The following is a 13,015-nucleotide window of genomic DNA, read 5'->3' as shown; positions in this document are numbered from 1 at the left end:
AATCGAACAAAAAACTGTTTCCTGAAAAGTAAGGCATTTTGACAAGTGCGATTTTTCCCCCGCACATTTTTTTTTTTTTTTTAGTAAAAAGAAATATTTGCGTTCTTATAATTTACGCAAATATTTAATTTTGAGGGCCATTTTCAACGAGTTGTAAATAACTCACTATTAGAAAATGGAATCAAGTTGGGGTAGAGTGGGATTCGAACCACGGACCTTTGATCCGTGAGTCCGAGACACTAGCCACGGGACCACAACCCGATTCGAAATATACATGGTAATAAGCCCGCCAATGTATAAATATATTATTGCGTAAAAGAAGTTAAATGAACCAAAATAAAGTAATCTTAAAGGCGTACCTGCACTTGTGGCACTGGAAGACGTTCTCTCCGCAGTTGGCGCACACTCCCGGGTTGGCCGGCACCGGGGCGGAGCAGCGCGGACACTGCAGGGACTCGCCTGCAACGAGCGACCTCGCACTTTATTAATTCATAAAAATAACCGGCTATTCAACTGACCATCTATTTGAATTTTTAAGTTGATTCCTAACATCCTGCCTTCTATTAGGTGTACCCATAAGTAATGAATTATTTAAGCGGCGAGAAAAAAATAATAATTTAACTACATTTAATTTTATTTTTAATCGATTATATAATCTGCATAGTTATCTAGGACCTTTTTCCATCTTGTTGGTAGACTTTTAATTAACTTTTTATAAAATTCAGTATCTTTTGAAGAAAAATATGCTTCTAGGTGAGTTCGAACATCATCGACATTTAAAAAAAAAATATTTTTCAGGTAGTGTTCCATAGACCGGAATAAATAAAAATCGGATGGTGCTATGTCTGGGGAATATGGGGGGGGGGGATATGGTAAAATCTCCCAGTTTAGCTGCCATATTTTTTCTCGGGTTAATCTCGCCGCATGCAGCTGGACAATATCATGTTGCTATATTATCCCTTTTCTGTTGACCAGACCTGCGCCTCGATTATGAACGCTATCTTCATCTGCATATATAGAGACGGTATATTTAACCTCGGTATGTTCTACCTACTTGCCATATCGACATCATATGATCGAAACAAGCCGATGGAATGACCGCAAACAATTAGTCCGCGTTCCTTACGTCGTTTTTTCAAATAAAATAGTTTACATTTACATTTTAAATAGGCTTCTGTAATAAAAAGTGCTCACTTCAAAGCGATTATAAACTCCAATAAATCCCAATTCAAGCCAAAAATGCTCGCTTGAACGTGAATTTTGCATGACTTGGAAATCACCTAGACGGTACACTTAACGATCGTCTGTATGTATCTACCGATCTGTACCGATCGACTACAAAGCCGGCTCCTATAACGTCTCGATACATACACTCGGAAAGATAGTAAAACAGATAGAAAAAAAAATAATAACAATATTTTTTTTTAGTGTGGTAACTTTCTGACGCATATAATCTGTGTCTGACGCCTAGATTCTCTCCTATTTGTTAAAAGGAGAGAATCTAGACTAAAGGAAAAATTGCTCGGTGGAACAAAAATTTTTTCACTTTTAATGCGTAGATAAACGTATCGAGGGGTTCTAGACTTGTCCGTATAAAATGATGTACTTACATCAAAACTTGATGGTGGGGGTATCAATACTATACCTTTGTAGTCGGTCGGGAGACTTTTATCTTCAACTATGATGCCATACTGAAGCTGTCATTTTAGAGCGTAGATATGTGTACCGCGACGTACGCTTCCCCTTGATTCATATCGATGTACCTACCCAAAACTTAAAGGTGGGGGGCCAGTAGTATATCTTTATAATCGCTAGAGGGAATTTATCTTTAACTATACCATCAAGGTGAAGGTATGACGTCTTTATCTTCCCATCATAATCGAAGCCCTGGTCGTTTGACTAACGATCGGTTGTGGAATCTATCCAATTGTTGGCAATACAATTCACCCATAGCCGTTACTCCCGGTTTCAATGACAAACGCACAAAAACGCCTTCTTTAAAGTGAGGGATGGTTTAGGAGTCGGTACGGTTAGTTGATTTGGAGAAAGCCATTGTTTAGTGCGTGTTTAGTGTTGTTGTACAAGACCCATTTCTCATCACTAGTAACAATCCTTCGTAAAAATTGATAATTTCTTTCTCTGCACAAAAGAGATGTGCAAATTGTACGCCATTGAACTTTATTCATCTCCGACAATAGATGTGGGACCCATAAACTCTGTCTGCAAACCTTCCCGATTTGGAGAAGATGTCTTTGAACTGTTGACCAAGTAGCCTGAGGAGTGTTTGCTATTTCCTGGATACTCAGTTTAGGATTTGTTTCAACCAGTGTTTTTAAAGCGTCATTATCAAACCCTAAAAATAATTTATTACTTATGGGTACACCTAATACAATCTATACAATATAAAAAGATTTTATCTGCCACATTCGTAGCATTCATGGAGGATAAAAAAAAATAATTGTTGGCGGGTAACTCGCAAATGCGGATTTGGAAGTTACCTAGTTGCGGTAATCACCTTGCGATGGATAGCAAGGACAACTCACCAGAGGCCTGCGTGTTTTCGTAGAAATCCGCATACTCCATCATGAGGTTGCACGCTACGATCGGCAGCGGGAAGTCTATGCGAACTTCCGTCTGGCCGGACTGAAGAACCACGTGCTTAGCTTTGTGCCACATTCCTGCGAAACAAATAAACAAACATATAATCGGTGGCCCGGCTTCAACGAGTAACCTTTCCATTGGACAGATTTATGTTTGAAATTTCATATAAATCGGGAAGACAACGAATATTCAGAGTAGATATTTACAATTCAATTGATATAACTACCAATGTGTTAAAGACAAGTTTTCAATCATAATGTTCGGGTTTAAAAATATAAGTATAGGTAAACGTCGTTTTGCGCCGGTTCAATTTAAGCCGCTTTACAATTACGCCAATTGGTGCTGACGTGGGATTCCCCGGTTCGGCCGACACCTGACGACAGTAGGCGCCGCAATTCTAATAGCAGACACACTTTTACAGGTTGTATTCTATTACCGTGTATTCTCAAATTACTCGAATTGGCGTCACGTCACCTTGATATCACACATAATGCCAGCCGAGTGCACTTCTAACAAACATTGCATAAAAGTATGGTGTGGTTACGTAATTTATCCCATAAAGCGTGAAAGTACTTTGAATACCAATAAAAATATACGAAATGGATTCAGAATAATTTATTGTATTTTCAAAATCAATATACAACTTTAAAAAAGAAAATATAAAAAAATATGTCACTAGAAAAAGGCGACATGTTTGGCATTGATAGTCGTGATGTCAAGATTCGTGATGATCTATAAAAATTTTAATGGTTTGGAACAAAGTTGAAAATGAACATGAATCATGACATATTAGGGACGTGGCCGATGCAATGACTATTTTGAAGGAATTCAAAATTACAAGTTTAAAAATATTTTTCATCCTATTAATAAGTAGCAAAAACAAGCAGTATTTCATAGACCCTTTTTACTCTAAAAAGGTGATATTTCGTGATAGGTGGTCCGCATCTCCGTTGTATCTCCCCGGAAGATACTCTGCTGATAACGAGATTTTCCATTTGTCTGCCAGGTTCAGAATCTCTTGGCTCAGTTTCAGGAGTGCCAAGGATCTGGTACCCCCGTCTTTGCGGATATAGGCGACTACCGATAATGTGTCTCGTTATGCGCAAATAAAGAAGTGAAAAAAAGACAAATATGTCAATGAATTAAAAAGCTACCTGGCCTGTTCCTCAGCTCCTGGACGGCCTGCACGGTCCGGTTGTTGTAGAAGACATTGATGCTGCGGACCATCTTGCTCCGCTTGAGGTCCCCGATGCGCAGGTTGATGCGGCTGATGGTGTGGCTACCGACGAGCTTTACTATCTGGGTCGTGGTCGTGAACTTGGAGTCGATCTGTTGAAAAACAAACATAATATCTAATTAGCAACAATATTTTGAGTTTTTCCAAATTTTTGTAGAAAAGGACTGGATTCAACTCCCTGGGGAGCTGTTAAGATTAACATTTTAGAGCAAGTAATATAGAAGTCTAGGCATATACAGGGCTTATGACCTGTCGTTCGCTGGTTTAAGTGGCCACTTTACACACTGTGTAACAATCACCATTCTGCCCATATTTGAACATCTATATTCCTTCAATTCTTTCATATGTTGATGTTTGTGAAGTTAAAGAGCTGAAACCTTTATTTATGCGGGTGAGATTCATGTAATTGAATTATTTCACCTACATACTAGGCAACGCAAAATTATATTTTTTTCAATTTCTAAACTTCTTCATAGAGCAGGTGTATTTATCGACAATATTTTGAGTTTATCCAAATTTTTGTAGACAAGTACTGGATGTAGATATCAATGGCAACTCTGTAAACTATTATAAATATGCTAACCGTTTAAATAACAAGCAAAGAGAGATTTTGGGAAAGAAAAATACTGTCAGTAGAGATAAATATTGCTAAAGATTATCATACAGAATCAAAAGTGGAATCGTCTATTCATTTTAGGCAGTGTGTTGAATGAGGAATTCAGAGGTTTTTAAATTTTTTTTAATAGGCTTAAGCTTACAGAACTAAGCCAAATTTCTTTTTTTACATTTTTATGTAACGTATTATCAGCGCAGCAATTTATATATCTTACCCGGATGGTGGACAGCTTGATGGTGGCCATGGGCACCTCCGGATTGTTGCAGACCAGGCACGGCTCCGACTCCAGGTAGTAGCCCTCCAGCTCCACATAGCTGGCCAGCGCGGAGTACGTGGGCGCGTTGCCGTGCAGCGTCAGCAATGCGTTCTGCGCCTTCAGCAGGCTCACGGCGGACTTCAGGCACTCCTGTAACGCACAATCGTAGCCATAACCGTCTCCATCGTACCCCACCGGCAGCCCGCAACATACTTGAGAAAAATACTGTTTATTTATCTAATGTTAATTTCAGGGTAAAATTGCAAAATCATACAATTTCCTTACTTTTTATCAGACTACAACAATACAGTATTCATATATCCCATATTGTCAATGTATTTGATAGTAACTACCAGAAAAGATATAAACGTATCGTGGTTATACAAGTAAAAGTGGCCATTTGCAAAAATGGCGAAATTGAGATTATTAATTTATTGACATCGTATTAGCATAATGCTTGACTGGTAAAAATGCCAAGTCGATCCGACACTAGAAAAAAAAAAAAATTGTAAAATATGTGTGATCTTTATTAAAAAGTTAAATGTATTTATACAGAACAGAGGTAAGGATACATAATTCAAAGTTATATGTAAGTAAATTAAATAAAGTTATTTTTATCTTAAGGATCATTATCAACAAATTTTCTTTGGGTTAACTAATGAATTGATATAATGCTATTTTAATGAGTTTAAGTATTTTATTTTATTTTTGATGTCTGAATTATTTACTGATGAATTTTTGAAACGGCAACTGTTACTGATACCTCTTATAAATAACTGAAACATCCATCTCTACTTCCAATCTGGGAACCATCTTCTATGAAAGGCAATGAGGAATTCCAGCCTAACCCGGAATTAAATTTTAAAAATGTTTTAATTTTAAAAATATTTAAAAATTTTGGAGTAGAATGAAATATCTCAAAAACGCACGAAAAAATAAATTAAAAATGTCAAAAATAGTATTCATTTTAAAATCGTAAATAATGACGTCACTCCTTCCTTCCTTCTACGTGTAGTATTTCTGGTTTCCGCTTTAAAGCCCAGGCACCATGTAAGGAACGTTTTGACCATAGAAAAAAAAGAGTATAATTTGACATTTCAACCAGAGATTATGTCAACTTTCTAGGTTTTTCTAAATCAAAACATTCGTAAAAACAACCATAACATAGAAATGAGCAAATTACGATCAACTAAATGAAGTAATCAAAGCAATATTCCATAGATTCTTGTCAGGTCAGTGAAAGTATGAACGCCAACCGTTTCATGACGTCACTACTGAAAAGTGACACACTGATTACAGTCATTTGGCGCAGTATTTGATAAATGTAACTTTAAAAAATCATATCTTTGTAAGTAACGTACAAAAAAAAAAAAAAATATTTTTGCTTAGTTAAATAGTACGCTAATAGAAAAAAAAAATTAGAAAACAGTGGAATTCCTCATTCTCCCCCGTCCCTAAATTACATTAAAAGCTAAAGTCCTTACAGGACGGCAGGAGTCCGCAGGTGTGAAGAAGAGACAGTTTGGGTTAGGGCTCTCCCGAGGCATATGGGGCATGAGCTAAGCCACGCCCAACGTCGCCCCTTCAAGACGTTCATTATAGGAGAGGATATGCAAATGTCAATTAGTGACTAGAGTTGGCCTCACCTCCATAGGTATGTTGGGAGTCTTGAGGGAGAAGTATCCCAGCAGGTCCACAAACTGGGCGGTCTTACGGCCGTACTGCGGCAGGGCCGGCCACAGCTCCCACATGAGCGCCACGAGCCGGCCTTGCTCGGTCGCCGTTGAGTTTCTGCAAGGAGCGACATCATTCTTATTACATCTGACGACACTCGTCACATGACTACATTGGAGCGCCAAATGAAGCATATCTCGATTATAGTATCTGTCTGCTTCAAGCACCAGCCCCGAGCTGGTATTCCGAAAATCGCAGTGCCAAACCGCCTTCAACTCTTGAGGCTATGATGTCACACGACTCCATGTAGAATACAAGACTTGATTTATTTCTCTTTTAATAATAAAGTCGTATTTTACAGGGTGTTCTTTAAACCCTGTCACATCCGAAACCACAATGATCAGTGTGGGCAAGAAGACATATTAGCATATTTAAAAAAACATTTAAAACAAATAAAATTTAAAAAAATAAAGTATTAAAAAAAACAAATGGTTGCTTACTTCTACAGGGGAGAAGTGAGGGGGAGGCGCGGCGCAGTATCAGACTCCTCCCCTTCCCCCCCTCGTTTCACCCTGCAGAAGTAAGCTATCATTTGCTTTTTTTGATATTTGATTTTTTAAAATTTAATCCTTCTAAAAAAATATTTTAATATGCCAATATGTCTTCTTGCTAATACTGATCATCGTGGTTTCGGATGTGACAGGGTTTAATGAACATCCTGTATATATATATATATATATATTATATATACAGCCTGTAACTGGGGGGGTGAATCATCGGTGGCAGAGCGATGGGAGACCCCAATGCCTATCGACTTAACCCCCCCGTATGTTCAGAGATGTAGTTGAAAAGCTATTCAGATTTGTTGGTAAAAATCCGATTTTAGGCTGGATGTCCCAAGTGTAGCCAAACTATTAAGTCTACGAGAGTAGTTTTTTTTACAAATAGCTCAATAGTAGACCTTTTATCCTGCATTTCAGTTTTGAGTCGTTATTTGATTTAATTCCAAATAAAAAAGAATCTTTTCTAAAAAATATGCAAACTTAATTTTTCAACAAACTTTTAAGGGCTAAAAAAAAAAAAAACATGAAAAAAATTTCTACATTCTATTTTAAAAACTACTCTTATTTGTGGAGAAGTAATCCTGAAAATTTCATTTGCCTAGTGCTAAGGCATCATGTTAAAAAGTGAACTTGAATTGTACAAGTGCTGAGATAAATATTTTTTTCTGTGCATCATAGGCGTACTTAAAAGGTGAGCTAGCTTATTTTGGTTAGACTACGTATTAAATTATGAAAATATCTTGTTGTTTAAGAATTAATTGAAAAAGTAGAGGGGATGGAGGGAGGGGTAAGCTTAATCGGTTTAATAGGGTGACCATTACAGTGGAACATCGTATAAAGGACTATATTGGAAGTTTGTTTGATTATTGATCAAAGGAACATTATTTTTTAAAGCTTTCCTAATTTGAAATATTTCCATGTTATTTACTTTTAACCCTTTATTATCAGTGCATGTTTGTCCTAATCAGTGCATGTGCTTATTAAAATGCATGTCATGTTGGTTTTATATTTTTGTGCAACAACTACGGTGAAGGTGTATAGTGGGTTCTGCATGTTGGTTTAATCGGTGTCCTGACAAAGAGACGGGTACGTCTCGAAACCAGTAGACATAGAAAAGTCAGTAAGTGGTTATGTACAAATATTTAATAACATTTAGAAAATTAAATATCAGGTCAGCTGACGCAGCGCCGTTAGCGGTGATTCGGTGAACAATACACAGATCTATATTTTATCACTTTGGTTGCTTTATATTGTATTTTTTTAATTTAATGTTGTTTGTATACTCATATTTTATATAACTTGCATGTATGTAAAAGCCTTATGGGCGTAAAAAAATAATATTTTTTTTTTTTAAATATTAAAAAAAAATTTTGAGCCAAACTTGCAGTTATGAGTTACAGAGAACACAAATTTACCCGAGGACGATAACTAGTAAGTATTTATTTATTTAAATCTTAAAGTAGGGCACACATATCATACATATTGTTATGTATGTTCTAATAATAACATTGCAAATATATTTAATTTATAAATTGTTTATCACATATGTCTTGACCATTATTTTAAATTTTGATATGTTTTTTTCTTCATAAATATTTTTTTCCATTTCGTAATACTTTTTAATTGCTTTAAATAAAATGGAATTTTGTGACTTTGCCTTTTTCCTAAATGGAAGTCTAATTTTGTTCTTTTCTCTAGTATTGTGATCGTGTTCATGCTGGTTCCGATCAATTTTTTCCAAAATTCTGTTTTTTTATTAGAGTTTATAATTTTATGAACAAATATCATTGTATTGTAAAATATTCTTTGTTTATATGTTAATAATTTCATTTCATTTACCATCGACTTTACCCTCGTGTATCTGTTTTTTTTCAAAATGATTCTAAAGGCTTTATTTTGTAATACAGTTAGTTTATCTATGTTTTCTTTGTTTGATAAAAATAAAATGCTACTACAGTAGTTAACGTGTGGTTCAATAATGGCTTTGTAAATAGTTTTGCAAGAGTCCTTATCAATAAATCTTCTGATCCTTCCCAAAATTGATATTTTTTTTGCAATCTTATTTATTACCATCTTAGCGTTTTGGTGAAATGTAAGTTTTGAATCCAACATTACACCTAAATATTTAATTTCAGTGACTTCATTAAGTTTTTCATTTTTTATTACAATTGATGGTGTAATTTCTATTCTTTTGTTTCCTATATTTCAGATGTAACTTACTCATAAATGGCTAACAGAAGGGCGTGAGCTTGCCAACGCACGGCTGTATTGTTTGTCTCCAGTAGAAACACTCTCACGAAGTGTCTGAACTCATCCAAAGACACCTGGAATGGAAAAACGAGATATAAATAAATAATAACAACAGACTAAATGAACTCGGCAATAGTTATTCCCACGTATCGGATATATTTAGTGTAGGCTATTTTTTTTACAATAAACATAATAATAAAACAGAGTATTAAAAAAATAAAGCATAATTACATATCAAAAAAATACAATATAATTAGAAAAATAGTAAACAAAAAATCCCACAAAGGCATGGCCTGTTCGTGGGTATACAAGAAAATATATATGGCGGCCTCCGTGGTGTAGTGGTCAAGACGCTTGACTCACGCACGGAAGGTTACGGGTTCGATTCCCGGTGAGGACACAAAAATTAAAATGTAATTTTTCTCAAGCCTGGGTGCTCTGTGATGTATTTCACCACTGTAATTAGGCCTCCTGGCCTGTTGTGGTGCAAAAAAAAAATGTTAAAAAAAATGTTTAAAAAAATGTAAAATTCTAATGAATTTTTGCTCCTATAATAAATAATGGACAGTTATAATATTTTTATAATATAACATAAGAAAGAAAAAATAAAATATTCTGTAAAAGATAATATGTTTTTTTTTTTTTTATAGTAATTAAAAAAGGAAATAAAAAATATTTAAAAAAAACACAAAAATATTCCTTATTATTAAAGATGATAATTAATTAAAGGGCAACAAAATAAATCATAGAAAAAAAGAGAATCCAGGATAGTGCATGTTTTTTAAAAGAAGGAAAATTTTGAAAGTTTGGAATCGATGAAATATTATCAGTAAAAAAAGAATAAAAATTTTTGGGCCTTTAAAATATGCATGTCTCTGTGCGAGCCTCGTTTTACAATGTGCTATTTCTAACACACGATTCCTTCTTTGACTTGATCTATTTGAATCACTTGTAAATAAATTTTGGTTCTTAAACATTTTTTTATTTTTTTATTGTTCCCATAGAACAAACCTTTTGAACTTCTTCAAGGATGGTGAATGGTAATTATGTTTATTTATTTATACATTTCATAATATATACTATTTTTTGTTTACTTTGCCCAGCTGTATGTATGAAACAGTACTTTATGATTTTCTTGTTATATTACTTTAAAATATTCAAAAGTCGAGTTTTTCGAGAAATAAAGATTTGTGCGAATACCTTTTGCTGGATCTGCTGAACCAGCTGTGGAACCAGCGCTTCTTGGAATTTGGAGCTCACGGTGACAGAAGAGTCGCTCTCGGCGCTGCGACCTCTCTCCGTCCGCTCCTGTCAAAATAACACCGCATTTATACAAATTTTGAATAACCGGTGACTACGATGCGGAAAAGTAAATAATTTTATCTAGCAAATGGGTCACACAAAACTCACCCGTATTTTGAGAGAGAATGGACTGCCACACACATGTCTATCCTGACATACATTCCTAGCTTCTTCCACATTCATACATCTTGTCATACATGCCCTTCGGTTCTGTCTGCTTTTGTCATGACCAGACTTAAGATTTTGGTTTTGAGATCTGATCACGCCACGTCTTTTTCGGTCGTCCTCGTCTCACGTTACATTTCATTTTTCAGAAGAGCTATGATTTTATAATTTATTTATTTATCGTCTACGTTAGTCTGATACCTGCGTTTGTCGGCCTCGCGGTGTAATAGTCAGCGCATTTGCCCATCGTGACTGAGATATCGGGTTCGATTTCCGGCATGGTTAATGTGAAATATTTATTTAAAAAGGTGTTTTCACACTAGAATATTTCACAGTCCCTGGAATGGTACCTGAAGTGTAAGACTGATCATCTTACTTTACATCTAACAAAAATGATCGAGATTCACTGCGATTGGAGTACCGATGCAGTGCCCTATGCACCATTGGGTGGGTAATAGGCGGACCTATCTCCATTCGATTTCCTTTTGCACAATATTTGCCCGAGAGCAGCCATCGACTTGAAAACACTTGTTCCAGATTTTGGTTCTATTTCACTCAGATAACTGTATTCCTCATCCGCCCGGACACATACTGAATAATTTCCCAGCACTATAAAATACTTTATTATTTTTATTTGAAGCAGGCAGCTGAAAGCTGATATGCTTAAACCTGATTTAACTAAATTTAGATGTCGCCGTATCTCAACTTTTCCAAAACAAATCTAGCCCATTTTTGAAGTCGTCGAGACCGGCTCTCAGCTGCCAGTACTTACGTTGTCAGCCGCGGGTGTGACCTTGGGAGGGCACAGCGCAGCCTGCAGCAGCTGCAAGACGGTGGGAGCGACCGCCTCGTCGAGCACGCACGCCGCGTCTATCAGGTAGGAGAGCGTGTGCGGGGCGTGCGACGTGCACATGTGTTGCCAGTTGCCGGTGCGCGCGGACACCATCTCCAGGCACGCCTGTAATCAAGGGACAGCTTGTAACGCAAGCATCTCCGGGGTGTGCTCAGCTACGACAGTTCGGAGGCCAGAAGGAATGTGTATTTGACTACACATTTTCATCGATTGCTGCACACTATTTATTTATAAACGCCCAGAGGGCTCTTACAATATTTGGATAAGTACATTAAGTATTGTAGTAATTTACACAAAATGTAATCACAATAATTTCACTATTTAAAAAAAAAAAAAAAAATATTTATTTAATTTTACAATACGCCCAAGGGGCATTTACAAATAATATACAGGTAAGTACAAACATAGTGCGTAAAAATTTAAAAGATAAACAATGCTTTTTTGTATACATTTAGAAACAATAAGAAGCATACTGCCATGCCAAATAAAAAGTGAAACTTTACATAGTAAAAAAGAAAAAAAAAATTAAATGGATATAATAAAAGTAATTGAATTAAAAAGCAAATTGTAAATAACTTGTAAAGAATTCAAACAAAAAAATTAATACATTTTCATATTCTTATAAGTATAAAAAAATGGTATCAACAAATTATTGTTAAAAACAAATAATGAAAATTAGTTAACAGTAAGTATATATGTGAAAATAATATAATATATGGTACACAAAAATATTTGATAAATTAATATCAGAAAGAGATAAGATAATAATAATACACATCAAAAACAGAGAAAGAATTGTATGAAAAAGAAAGTTTTATTATGACATTAATAATTTGTTTCAAACAGTGCATTTAAGAACGTTTTAAAATGGATAGTTGTCATATTAAAAATGTCTATTTCACAAGTAAATTTGTTGGCTAAGGAATGTAAACGCGGAATCGGAGAGTGTCGTGCATAGTTAGTACCCACGTATGCACTCGTAGTTGCAAACAACTCCGTACTTCTAGTGACTCGATTAGGTATTTTGAAGTTAATGAGATTCAGGAGTTCACAACAATCGAGCTCCGAATTTAAAATTTTAAATAAAAAAGGAGGTCTTTTATTTTTCTACGATCTTCTAATAAAATTAAATTTAAAGTGTCTAATAAATACGTGTAATTTATGTTACCTAAGGGAATATTTAATTTAAATAATTTAATATGTTAATTATATAAAAAAGGAAACAAAAGGGTAACAAGTAAAGATGAATAGAAATCAAAAAGGGGGAGACTTGAGGGGATGGCCATCCGATGGATAGGATAGCAGCAGGAGTGGTGTGGAGCCAGCCAGAAGTCCAACAGCTCGACATAATTATTAGCTGTTCTGCGGATGCTCACTGGGGGAGGGGAGAGTGGTGGGTGAAGTTTGACCTATTGTACTCACACTGGAACATGTGTCCGATTGACCGCATGACCGATGATAAGCAGAATGGTGAATGATACACAGTGTGTAATGTGGA

At 35.6% G+C, this 13,015-nt stretch overlaps 1 protein-coding gene across 1 annotated transcript in view; it reads right to left on the bottom strand.

Moving 5' to 3' along the window:
* LOC148271415 (protein purity of essence-like) overlaps positions 1-11,618 on the bottom strand; it is a 51,041-nt gene extending 39,423 nt beyond the window's left edge. Inside the window, exons 1-8 of the mRNA XM_088241417.1 lie at positions 11,437-11,618; positions 10,398-10,505; positions 9,168-9,271; positions 6,357-6,501; positions 4,669-4,860; positions 3,756-3,930; positions 2,544-2,678; positions 360-459 (exon numbers count right to left, since the gene is read on the bottom strand). Coding sequence (XP_088097543.1) covers positions 360-459; positions 2,544-2,678; positions 3,756-3,930; positions 4,669-4,860; positions 6,357-6,501; positions 9,168-9,271; positions 10,398-10,505; positions 11,437-11,610 — 1,133 coding nt within the window. The 5' untranslated portion in view covers positions 11,611-11,618. The remainder of the gene's footprint in view (positions 1-359; positions 460-2,543; positions 2,679-3,755; positions 3,931-4,668; positions 4,861-6,356; positions 6,502-9,167; positions 9,272-10,397; positions 10,506-11,436) is intronic.
* Between the last annotated feature and the right edge of the window lie 1,397 nt (positions 11,619-13,015).

The sequence above is a fragment of the Micrasema longulum genome, unplaced genomic scaffold, assembly GCF_059751315.1.
Source record: "Micrasema longulum isolate JH-2025_06_02 unplaced genomic scaffold, ASM5975131v1 h1tg002886l, whole genome shotgun sequence".
In the NCBI taxonomy this organism is placed as follows: Eukaryota; Metazoa; Arthropoda; class Insecta; order Trichoptera; family Brachycentridae; genus Micrasema; species Micrasema longulum.
This window is presented reverse-complemented; position numbering and strand designations above follow the sequence as displayed.